Below are 12,139 nucleotides of genomic sequence, written 5' to 3'. Positions count from 1 at the left end.
TCTGACTACAGATGCTTTCACTCGGGTATAGTGAGATGTCAGATTTCACCAAGAATGGCGTGCTTTCAGACAACACACACTCCCTCTCAGTATTTAAAGTTCTCAAAAATATTGGTAATTTGACAAATTATTGTATTTTTCCTCGCATAGCGCCCCTACCAATTCGCATTCGCCTCTTTCCTAACCTGCAAGCCCCTCCCATGCACCCCCTTGTCGTATATGCCAACCTGATTGTCGGAAAATCTGAAGCTCGCAGCCCCCAATCTTACCAAGCTACGCCCCTGTTGGGGAAGGGGACAGTGCAATGGTGAGCCAGACTATAACCAGCCTCTGCTCTGCATGGGGAAAGAGTGGATTGGATTTCCTCTTGTTTGCATTAGATGGTGGAATAGGTACGCTTTCGATTTAGCAGTAACTGTTTAGCTCGTCATATATATATATAGTGACTGTTGCAGTTTCTGCATGCATGGAAAGCAAATCTCTGTACTGCTAACTAAAGTGTGGTGTTTATTTATGTAAAACACATTCAGCATTCATGTTTGCACAATCTCAATAGAGGCCATAGTAACTTTTAACACCTTTATGTTTTTTTAAATTTAGTCTACATAGTTGTCCAAGATCACAATATAAATGTGGGGTGAATCTGGGCTTGGGCCTTCCCCTTAAACTGATTTTGCTGACTTTCCATCCGAATGGACTCGCGTTTGAAATGCACGTTTTTGTATGTCTGAGTAATCTATAGGGAATCCTGTAGAGAGAACGAAAGAATAGGCAGTTACCACGTTTCCAAAGTCTTTGCGCCATGGTGTTAATGGAAGTGGCCTATGTAGATGGAATAACTTGTTTTGGCCTTTGAGTTGAGCCCGAGAGAGAGAGACACCCGAGTAACCTACCTGAGGGGCCAGAGGACGGTTGTGAGAAACGTTTTCTGTAGGTGTTTATATTGGGGACTTTGGGGTACGTTTTTAAAGACTTAAAATTATGTTTTTTTTTCAGATGCAGACTTCAAAACTATTTTTCAGCGTGCAGTAAAATAATAGCGGTACTGTATTAGTTATTAACGAAGCGGGCACTAAACACTGACCATGGGAGAGTTGAGTGGGGTAGGTTTGATTATTTGATTGACCATCAAATCCACGTTTTGCCTGCAGTAGTTTAGGGATAATGTGAACATGCTAATTTGCTTGTTTTTCGTTTGTCATTTCGATTGCAGTACAGGTGCACGTTTGTGTAGCAAAGGAAAATCTATTTGTTAACTAAAGTTTTTTAATAAGCTCTACCTGCGTATTAGCGTGCATTTTATATAATTATTTTTGCTAACCACGAATTGTTGGTTATGGGATTTGGGTGTGTAAATTACCTTCCGTGCCTAGTCTAACAAGATGCTCTGCAGGCTAAATGTTTTTAAAGTATTAACATTTGTGTGTTCATATGCAGTGTTAGGCATACACAATTGTAAGATGTGCTTCTCCGAGATGTCTGTTTGAGTGTTATCTAAAGAGTATTAATCTTTTTTTTTTTTTTTTTTTTAAATAGCTAGTATGCATGCTTGTTTGAAATATTTGTACATTTTCATATAGGTTGATTTCCAATCTAGATTTGTTTTCATTGTGGGTTACAAGTGGTTGTTTAAAAAAGAAATGTCACTTTGTTTATTTGCATAGAGATTGCTTTATAGATGTAATTTTTTAGTGCGGCTCAGATTTAAATGGCAGTAACTTATACCAGATGCCTTGAAAACTCATTTATCTGGTCAGGTATATCACGGAGCTCGTTTGAGATTACCAACTTCAATATCTTAGTATTTGGATACAGTTCAAAGGCGAGTGCTGACATTGCACCATAATCTCTTTGGTGATGCCAGGGATAATGTTAAAGTCTCTATGTTGCATTTCTGATTAGATCGGAAGTTGAAAATACTGGAATTCTGTTTCTTTAAAATATTTCAGGATTCACACTGTTTTTTGCAATGTTTTGATTACAGTATTAAGAATATGCCAACAATAGCAAATCTAAAGATATACAATTGTTCTAACTGTACCACGGCTGTCTTTACTGTTTTAGTTTTTTAATAAAGGCTTTTTTAATTGCTTTGGCAAATGTACTTTTAAACATTTACTCGAAATCACAACATTTTACTGTAAATCAACCCCATGTTATAGTTGTGGGTCAGTGCTAAGATTCCCAATTGATGAGTGACGAGTCTGCTCACAGTCTGACTTTCTCTAGTAGAGCCCATTTTGCAATTTTGGGCTAATCACTCTATCTCACGGTAACCCCCTTCCTCATTCTCCATAATTGTGAGCATAAACCATGTGTAACATCAGTAAGTGATATACATTTTACCAGTAGATGAACTCTGCAAGGTCTGGCCAGTCAAAATGTTCTGATTGTGCATACTTCATTATATGTAGCTTTAAATTGGAGATTTGTAGAGATGTATGTTGAATTAAATTACAGTCTCGTAGAGTTTGTTATATACTTCTTCAGGTCCCAGTTTTGTAGAGTTGATTGCTTATAATTTAGATCCGTTTTTTCTTTCAGGTGATAAAGCATTACTGTAGGTCTTGGTTTTGCAGAGTTGCCTGTACATTGCCTTAGATCGATTTTATAGAGTTGATTCCATTGCGCTTTACATCCGTTTTTTGAGTTGGTTGCACGTTGTTCTGTACACTCCCCACAACAGTTGAACAGTGCATATTTTGAGCCAGTGGGGCCAAATGGTGCTTCTTTTTGTGGACCACACGTATTTTTCCTCGTCGGATATTGACTGAGCAAGAAAGATAGAAACATACAGACTGAAGCGAAAGAGAAAGACTGGAAAACTGGCACAAAGGGAGAATGTGAGGACCAGCGAGGGTGAAATAGAGAGCAGTGTCAGATAATGGTTTAAAGAAGCCTGAGGTGAATAAAAAGCATGCAAAGCCTTGGTATTTGGTGCATGGATTTTTAGGTGGAGCATAGCAGTTTGCAAACACTGCTTTTCCAACATGTTGGTATCTATGTGGACTTTTAACCATGCCCACCTCACGCCCATCACTTTCACCCATTCGTGGACTTGCCTTTCAAAAACCCTTTGACATTGGTAAATGCTTTACGCTTGTCCCGCCTTGGGGCGGTTTAGTTACCGCCTTGGGGACCGACCCTGTTACATGGATAATTGCACGTTTGCCAATATGTTCGACTATGAGCAAACGTCTTTTGTGTCTCTCCTTCACGCTCACGGCGGCTGTGGCGCTTTGAGTTGACTTGCTTATGTCAACTATTTTACTTAACATTTTCAATTTAGGTGGCAAGATAATTCCAGTTAGGAAATTACAATGCTAATAGCTCTAACTCAAGTAAACGTAAGACCCATTGCATTGCAAATGTTTGTTAATAGCGCTGCAGAGCAGAACTTTGGAAGAGTATATTGGATAGAAGGGCAACTGCTTTCAATTTTCCTTTAAAATGCAGTTCTTCCACTAACCAAATTGTATACATTTGTCTTTCCAAAAGATGCAAGATGAGTTCACATTTGCTGATATTTGCTTGCCTCATTGTAATTGCTATACACAAGTAATTTATTTGCATTTTGAATGGAAATTAACTGTAGAATTGCTGCATTTACTAACCATACAAACATGACATATCTCAGTTTAAACATACCATTAAACAATGCTCCTTCTCCATTACATATACTCCTTATATGTTAAGACGGAGATGTGATTTGAGTTGAACGTCACACCATTAATGCCAGCTTCCTAGACGCCAATTTCTTTGATTGTTTGAATAAGTAGAGTTAAAGATGATTGTGTTTATTAGCGTATCGTGATGCAACTAACTTGAAGTCACTTTGCGGATGCCAATGTGATGTTTTAGTGTAGTGAGGATTTTGGTATGGATTTGTGGCACAGAAAGAGCCATTGTTTTTCTTTTGGTATTGTTAGACGTATAATTACTTCAATTGCTCTATAAATTTCTAGTTGCTTGCTGGCATATTTCATTATGAGACATGACAGGGAAAGCTGATTTGTGTGTTTAGCTTAATATAGTTTAATTTTAGGATTCTCAATTGAGATTTTATTGGTTGTTTTAGAAATGTACTTTGTAGGCAACATTTTGTATAGTTAGATATTGGTTGCTGTAGGCCTGTTTTAATGCAGATATTTAAATGGATTTTGGTGTGGATGGTCTGCGTTTTCTTATCATTGTTGCTTGAGGTTGATATGTTACATTTAAAAAATGCAGATTTTTGCATTTAATTTTATATGGTTGCTTTCATGCATGCCGATCTTTGGTGTTGCTATGATTATTAATTAAACTTTTATCTGCCTTCTTTGTCAAACATGGTACTCTGGATCTCCTTTGAGGATTACTTTACATGTGCCAATTGGCATGTTTTTTCCCCTGATCGTCTGTGAGGGTTACTTTTCACAGTTTGGGAAGAATAACTAAGAACCTAACTCCTGCTAGTCGTTGTTCTGACCTGAGATCTCAGCAAATACCTCCCTTTGGCTCTCCTGTAGTTTCCAGCTCTGAGCTCAACCGAGGCTCCCGCCTATAAACACATTGTTCTTTGTTCCACTGTTGCTGGGTGAGCCGAGGAAGCCTGCACGGGGATTGGCTGCTTGTATGAGCTGACTGTAGGCAGCCAATCCTAACTGCTTTGTAACCTTTCCCTCTGGCAGCTTCGCCAGATCTGTTGTAAACAAGGGCGGTAGTATAATCTTGCTGGGCTGTGGGGGATGGTAGGCTGTTATAAGCCTTTGTTTTCAGTGTAGGAATTTTGCACTTGGCTTTATGTGCAGGGGTCCGATTAATTCCACTTATGTGCCTCATGGGCTTGCAGCACTTAATCTCCAGCCTTGTTTAATTTTTCCTACTTGAACATTGCATGTTTCCTCTTAACTTTATCAGAACATATTGCACCAAGTGTGTTTTTTTGCTGAAGTAATTTCCAAATCTTGTTGCTTTATCTCATTTGAATGCTTATATTTTGTCTGCTTGTCACCAGCAATTATCCCTTTTTTAACCATGGTTGATTGTTCTGTCTTACACTGCTTTACTCACACTCCGTTTGTTTTACTTTATAACAGTTGTGCTCCTGCCACATACCTGCATCACACAATAATTATTAAATGACTGACTAGCTAAGCAGTTTTTTTTTTTTTTAACCAAAACAAACTAGGACATTGACTAAATAGAAGGTAAAACTAAAATTAGGCACCCACCATGTTGCATAGAACTGCTTAAACAGAGTTCTCTCTCTCTCTCTCTCTCTCTCTCGACTCCCAGATCATTTTTTTTTGTGGTAATAGGGGGAAATGAAATGTAAATTTGATTTGACATGTGAGGCAGCTCAGCTCGTCTGCTCATAAGAAATTTCTATCTTCCTTGGTCATTTGAGAGGGGCAGGTGGAAGAGTACTTTATACACCTCTCCTACAGACATCATTTTGTGCTCGGTGTTGGAAATCTCTTGCAGGCATTACCTATACTTATGGTGGGATTTGGTAAGTCAGTTGTTTACCATTGATGCACTCTTGTAATCTTGCTTGCGTGTTATTTTATGGCTTTCCGTTTGCATCTCCCCCTGGAGCATGGCTTCCTTACCATCCTTCTGATGGCTTGGCGTCTATCCTTTTACAGCTCTACACCATGGAACTGCTTTTTTATTTTTTGCATTCTGTGGAAGTGCTTGTTTTTTCTTGCTTTTATCCATGCATCGCTTTCCCTTCACATCCCATCATCCCATCTCCCTCCCTTTTAGTGCCCCCCCCCAACCCCTAGTTCATCTGTTGCTTTCTCTCCTGGTATATGTTCGTTTTTTAAATTGTTTTAATTTTTTTCAAACCAGCCTTAAATCTCCTCCACTGATTGCTTGAAACCAAACCCCGCCATGATATACATTGGTCTCACACCCACGTTGGCTTGCACTCCCAATCGCCTCCTCCATGGCCCATCCCCCATTGTGCTCTTTGAAAATTGTTTTGGAGATTCTAGCATCTGCATTTTACCTCAGGGCTACTCCAAACGTGTGTGTGTGTGTGTGTGTGTGTGTGTGTATATATATATATATATATATCTATATATACAGTCAATTAGAGCAGTAACTTAAAGTTGGAGGAAAAAATGGTGGCTGTGTTGTGATGCATTTGTGCAAATGTGTTGTGAAATGTGCATCCGCCATTAGACCTTGTTTTTTTTAAATGATTTTAATATTTTGGCTAATGCTGTTCTGCATTAGTAGAGAAGCATATTGTTTTTAAAGATATGAAACGGTATCAATAAAAACATTGGCAAAGACAAAAGGTTGGGTAACACCATTAAAAGGCAAACTATTGGCTTTGCTTACTTTAACCCACTCTCAAAACAGGTACTTATCACATCTTTACAGACCTTTTCTGGGTGCAATGTCTAGAAAATGGAACTGGTCACCGTCTAAGTAAGACAAATCAAGGTTGGAGATTTTGGTTTTGTAATATTATTTTCCTGTTTTGGAATGATGGACAGTAGGCAGTTGATATTGGCGCTAGCTGCCTTTGGCTGATAATCTTGGTGGGTTGAGAGCTATGATAGATGAGCTACGTTCTGAAATCCTAAAAGAGCCAACACGTCCTTTTATTGAGTCGTTGAATTAGGTAAGCACAAATATAAATAGCAAAAGACCATTCCTTTTATTAAGTTTGCTGTTTAGATGTCAATATTAACCATTGTCTCTCTAATTAGAACTGTTCACTTGGTTCAACAAACCACACTAAAAAGAATTGCCTGCTGGTCTGCATGTGTGAGGTCACTATTCATGAACATTGATGGGCAAAGTATTGAAGCGCCGCTTAGGAAAAAATTGCACCTTTAATTGTTTTTAGCAAACATTGTTTAAAAGCATCCAGTCTGATTGTCTGTAAATTGAGCGTATACATTGAGGTGTTGGAGAAATTGGAATGATAGATTCTAGCCTTAAGCGTAAGCATAACGCCTGTTTGAGAAGTGCTAGGCAAGGCTGGAAAGCACGAAATTCACATTGAACAAATTCAGCTTAAAACTGCCTTGCTTACTAACTGCTTTATGCAGGAGTTGTTTATTGCAGGCAGTGGTTTTGTAAGCAGCACTTGTGCTGCTAGCTTTCTCATGCTCCGCCCCCAGGGTGAGCTGGCACTGACTGAGCTGTGGTTATTGCAGCTTCCACCCTTCTCCCTCCTGTTTATGAGCTTTGATAACCTCAGTCTCCACCTATTTCCTCCCACGTCGTGTATCCAGAGCCTCTTCCCCCTCCCCGTGTGATCTCTGGTTATACCAGGAAGGAGGGGGATGGGTAGAAGCTGAGCTTATCAGCGCCTCCTTCACCTCCTCCCTCTGGGGGGTTGGCTGTCAATTGGTTTGCACAGATGCTGAGGCTGGTTTGAACCAGTTCCCTACGCTGCTTCCCTCCTCCTCCTGAGCTTTTCACTCGCTCTGCTGCTGCCTGGCTCTGAGCTTGTTCTGCTCTCTTGCAGGGATGACTGGTACTGGTGTCTGGACTGAGCTCAGGCAATGAGTGTCACTCCCATCCTGTGCCAGCTGCCCCTGTGCTTTCACAGGTTTGTAGCTCACATATGTTATTTTATGCTCTGCCTGTCTGTACTTTTTCTGCTCTCCCCTCTGTTCAATTATTTGCTTGGATTCTTTCAGTGCTTTGTGTTGTTCAATCTGATATTTGGGAACATGCAAACTGAACGCTTCATGCTGTCACCACTCACTCCACTGGGGGGTGGAGCCATGTATGGTGATTGACAGAGGGCGTACTTGCATCATGGCTCTTCTGAATGGACTTAAAGTACTTTTTGATGGTGTTTTATTCTAGTAATTCACTTTTGAACCATTGGCCTTAGAAATGTGTTTGTCTGAATGTGAAAGGGTTGTTCCAGTCCTTGAATCACAATATCTTTATATTTACAAGATTTGGGTTTTAACTTTTTTGTATTTTTTGTATTTTTTTTTAATTGTATTTCTTTTATTTGTGGACTAAAGGCTGTACTGGACTGTTATCTAAACTACAGCATTTACAGTTAGTCGTCAGGCATTCATTTACAGTTAGTCGTCAGGCATTCCTAATGTCATTGTTGTACATAACATCTCCATTAATGCATGTGTTTCACATAGTATTAGGGAAAGAGTCACTTGCACATGTTTTTCAAGTGCATGTTAGTGGTAGTTAGCCAGAAGTGGTGATGTGCACAACAGCCCTGATTATATTGGCACAAGTGATATAACTGCATCTTGCAGGACAGAATGTGTCAGCTTGAAGCTTTAATTATTTTAAATTTCCAGTTCATTTGTGATTCTCAAAATGGTTCTATTATTTTATGATTAATAACAAATGCATCTACGTATTGAAGAAACAAGTATGTCACAGTTTATTTAGAGCTCATCATAGAGTTGATTTCAGGAAAAAAAACATAATTTTGCCGTATTTTGGCTATTGTTGGTAACCAGCCAACTGGCAAGCCAATCAATTACAACAGGTATCCGCTGCAAAGTCAAATTAAAGGTACAATAAAGTTTGGATCCGTTGTGCTTTTAAAGATGAGATTCGACGTGCACTTGAGGGAACGATATAAAACGTGGTTTTGAACATGTTGTTATATGCACCCACAAGGGAACGTCTTTAGTCTGAGGTCAGGTTCATAATACTCACCTCTACAGAGTGACACTGGCAGAAACATACTGTTCCTTACTCTTAATACTCCTGCACTGAAGTTGCTGCTACCCATCGGTGGACAAAGTGCATTTAATGCACTTTTGCTAGTCCAAAAAAAGCTGTGCGCTATAACAGATGAACACCATTAAGTCATCGCTTAAGAGGGTGGCGTCAACATTTCACACATTTGTTTTCTGCAGATCCCCCACTTTTAAGCAGACTCGCATGGTAACTGAGCTTTCTCATTACCAGCAGCCTAACTCTGGCATATGTTAGCTGTTACTATTAATAGTGAGGTTAAGATTTTAAATTACTTGATAGGTTTTAAAACCTGATTATTACATCACAGAAATGATTTGCTTTTTTCATCTTAAAGCAATATAACTCAAAAGTTGTGATAGTGCCTTAAACCTTAGGGTGGTTAGTCTTCTGCTTTAGAAATAACTACAATACATCAACGCACGTAACTAAAAATTGGTAAAGTGGAACGGGTATGAAGGCCCCTAATCCCCAGTACATAGCTAGTGGCCAAATAAGTGGCATACATGAAAAGTTAACGTTCTCAGTTGATGTTTTTTATTGCCTCCCCCAAAAAGTCGATTTATTGATTTAAAAATAAATAAATAAAGCACATGCTGCCTAAGATATTGCACTCTGTAAACCGAATTGTTATAAATTGAGATTTACATACAATTTTTACATTGTGTAAAACTCAGGTTAGCAGTGAGACTAGAAAGTACAAAGTTTATCTGATGCTAAACATTGCACATTCATGGTCTCAGGGTAGGCAACACCTGCACCTACCCCCATCCTTCATATCTACGTATTTAAAAGGTAAAAGTGCAAGTGATGTGCAGTGGATTGGTCCTAGGTTTCCCCAAGTGATTTTGAAGTGCAGTGATTTTAGTGGCGTATAAGGGCAGCACTCCTAGTGATCACCACTTCACTTGACCTTTTTAAAGGTGTGTACATCCCTGCCCCCAGTTGTGTAAATCAGAATTGCTTAAAGGTGCCAATTATTTCTGCTTGTACCTGTTGTGTTTCATGTTGGAATGGAACTATAGCAATTTTTAAAATGCTGAACAAAAATTGAAATAAGGTATCTTCAAAGGCGACCCGTATATAAATTTGACAGTACAATAAACACATGACATTCTGCATGTGAAATAATTACTCATTCTGTAAAAACGGATACAGCCTAACTTTTTAAATATATAAGTTCAATAATAAAACATGCAGAGCAGATTACACTATTTTCTGTAGTGTTGTTTTTTTATGTTGCCAAATCTGTGTTTACTCAGTTAAACATCTCCGTGGTTTTCGTTTAAACTTATGTGCATACAAGGCTGATGAAAGCGCCATTTGAATCTATGGGTAGAGATCCTTTATTATTATATTTTACTTTAAATCCGCTTCAATAGTGATTACCTCACTAAGACTGCTTAGTGTATTGCTTGCACCTACTGAATACCGTACTTAAGAATACACAAAGTATTTACGAGGACTAAGCCAGCCTTTATGTCAAAGGTGATATCTCCTTTTCATTTCAGTCAATCAATTCCATTGGCCTTCAAAAAGCTAGGGGATAAACCAAGAGTAAAGCCACAAGAAAGAAAGGGTCGACATTAGATTTTCTTGGCAATGTATAGTTATGAGACATCTGCATTGCGGCATCATGGTCACAACACACACTTTAAACTCCTGCCTGAGTGTCTACACAATGGATTGGTTAAAGTATAGTAGGTTAATTAATTCTAAAATACTTATTTAGTAAAACTTCCTCTTCAAACCCTTCCGAGGGGAAATACAATTATATAACCTTGCACAGTGCCCCTGAGGAGGATAGAAGACTGATTTGGCCTATCAGGAATGTGGTGTCTCTGAGGAATATAGAATACTGGTTTGGCCTATCAGGCATTCCAGCTGTACCCTCAAACCATTAATTAATTTTCCTATCTTGCAGATATGAATGATTAAATGTTTAGTTTCTGGTGCTTGTGCAACAAGTATTTTACAGATGTGGTTGTAAACTACCTCGTGTTTACCTTAAATTTGTTTTGTTGGATATTCCTACAGCTATTAAATCCTTGAAACAAGATGAAGAGCTGAATAGCAATAAATCCTTTGTATTGGATTTTCAAGTTGATATTTTTCATACTCTTGAAATAGAAACCACCTAGATCAGATACAGGGAGTGCAGAATTATTAGGCAAGTTGTATTTTTGAGGATTAATTTTATTATTGAACAACAACCATGTTCTCAATGAACCCAAAAAACTCATTAATATCAAAGCTGAATATTTTTGGAAGTAGTTTTTAGTTTGTTTTTAGTTTTAGCTATGTTAGGGGGATATCTGTGTGTGCAGGTGACTATTACTGTGCATAATTATTAGGCAACTTAACAAAAAAAATATATATACCCATTTCAATTATTTATTATTACCAGTGAAACCAATATAACATCTCAACATTCACAAATATACATTTCTGACATTCAAAAACAAAACAAAAACAAATCAGTGACCAATATAGCCACCTTTCTTTGCAAGGACACTCAAAAGCCTGCCATCCATGGATTCTGTCAGTGTTTTGATCTGTTCACCATCAACATTGCGTGCAGCAGCAACCACAGCCTCCCAGACACTGTTCAGAGAGGTGTACTGTTTTCCCTCCTTGTAAATCTCACATTTGATGATGGACCACAGGTTCTCAATGGGGTTCAGATCAGGTGAACAAGGAGGCCATGTCATTAGATTTCCTTCTTTTATACCCTTTCTTGCCAGCCACGCTGTGGAGTACTTGGACGCGTGTGATGGAGCATTGTCCTGCATGAAAATCATGTTTTTCTTGAAGGATGCAGACTTCTTCCTTTACCACTGCTTGAAGAAGGTGTCTTCCAGGAACTGGCAGTAGGACTGGGAGTTGAGCTTGACTCCATCCTCAAGCCGAAAAGGCCCCACAAGCTCATCTTTGATGATACCAGCCCAAACCAGTACTCCACCTCCACCTTGCTGGCGTCTGAGTCGGACTGGAGCTCTCTGCCCTTTACCAATCCAGCCACGGGCCCATCCATCTGGCCCATCAAGACTCACTCTCATTTCATCAGTCCATAAAACCTTAGAAAAATCAGTCTTGAGATATTTATTGGCCCAGTCTTGACGTTTCAGCTTGTGTGTCTTGTTCAGTGGTGGTTGTCTTTCAGCCTTTCTTACCTTGGCCATGTCTCTGAGTATTGCACACCTTGTGCTTTTGGGCACTCCAGTGATGTTGCAGCTCTGAAATATGGCCAAACTGGTGGCAAGTGGCATCGTGGCAGCTGCACGCTTGACTTTTCTCAGTTCATGGGCAGTTATTTTGCGCCTTGGTTTTTCCACACGCTTCTTGCGACCCTGTTGACTATTTTGAATGAAATGCTTGATTGTTCGAAGATCACGCTTCAGAAGCTTTGCAATTTTAAGAGTGCTGCATCCCTCTGCAA

General features: G+C 39.1%; 1 protein-coding gene across 6 annotated transcripts in view; it reads left to right on the top strand.

The window, feature by feature from the left end:
* The window catches only part of ATF7IP (activating transcription factor 7 interacting protein), an 828,655-nt gene that overhangs the window by 194,787 nt on the left and 621,729 nt on the right, over positions 1-12,139 (top strand). For 3 of the 6 annotated variants that reach the window (XM_069231235.1, XM_069231236.1, XM_069231234.1), the window contains exon 1: positions 7,439-7,561. The exons of the other annotated variants lie outside the window; for them this stretch is intronic. In XM_069231235.1, the coding sequence (XP_069087336.1) occupies positions 7,515-7,561 (47 nt within the window). In that variant the 5' untranslated portion in view covers positions 7,439-7,514. Of the gene's footprint in view, positions 1-7,438; positions 7,562-12,139 lie in introns of those variants that run through there. 6 annotated transcript variants of the gene reach the window in all.

The sequence above is a fragment of the Pleurodeles waltl genome, chromosome 4_2 (assembly GCF_031143425.1).
Source record: "Pleurodeles waltl isolate 20211129_DDA chromosome 4_2, aPleWal1.hap1.20221129, whole genome shotgun sequence".
Classification (NCBI taxonomy): Eukaryota; Metazoa; Chordata; class Amphibia; order Caudata; family Salamandridae; genus Pleurodeles; species Pleurodeles waltl.
Note: the sequence above shows the minus strand (reverse complement) of the source record. Positions and strands in the feature narration are given on the sequence as shown.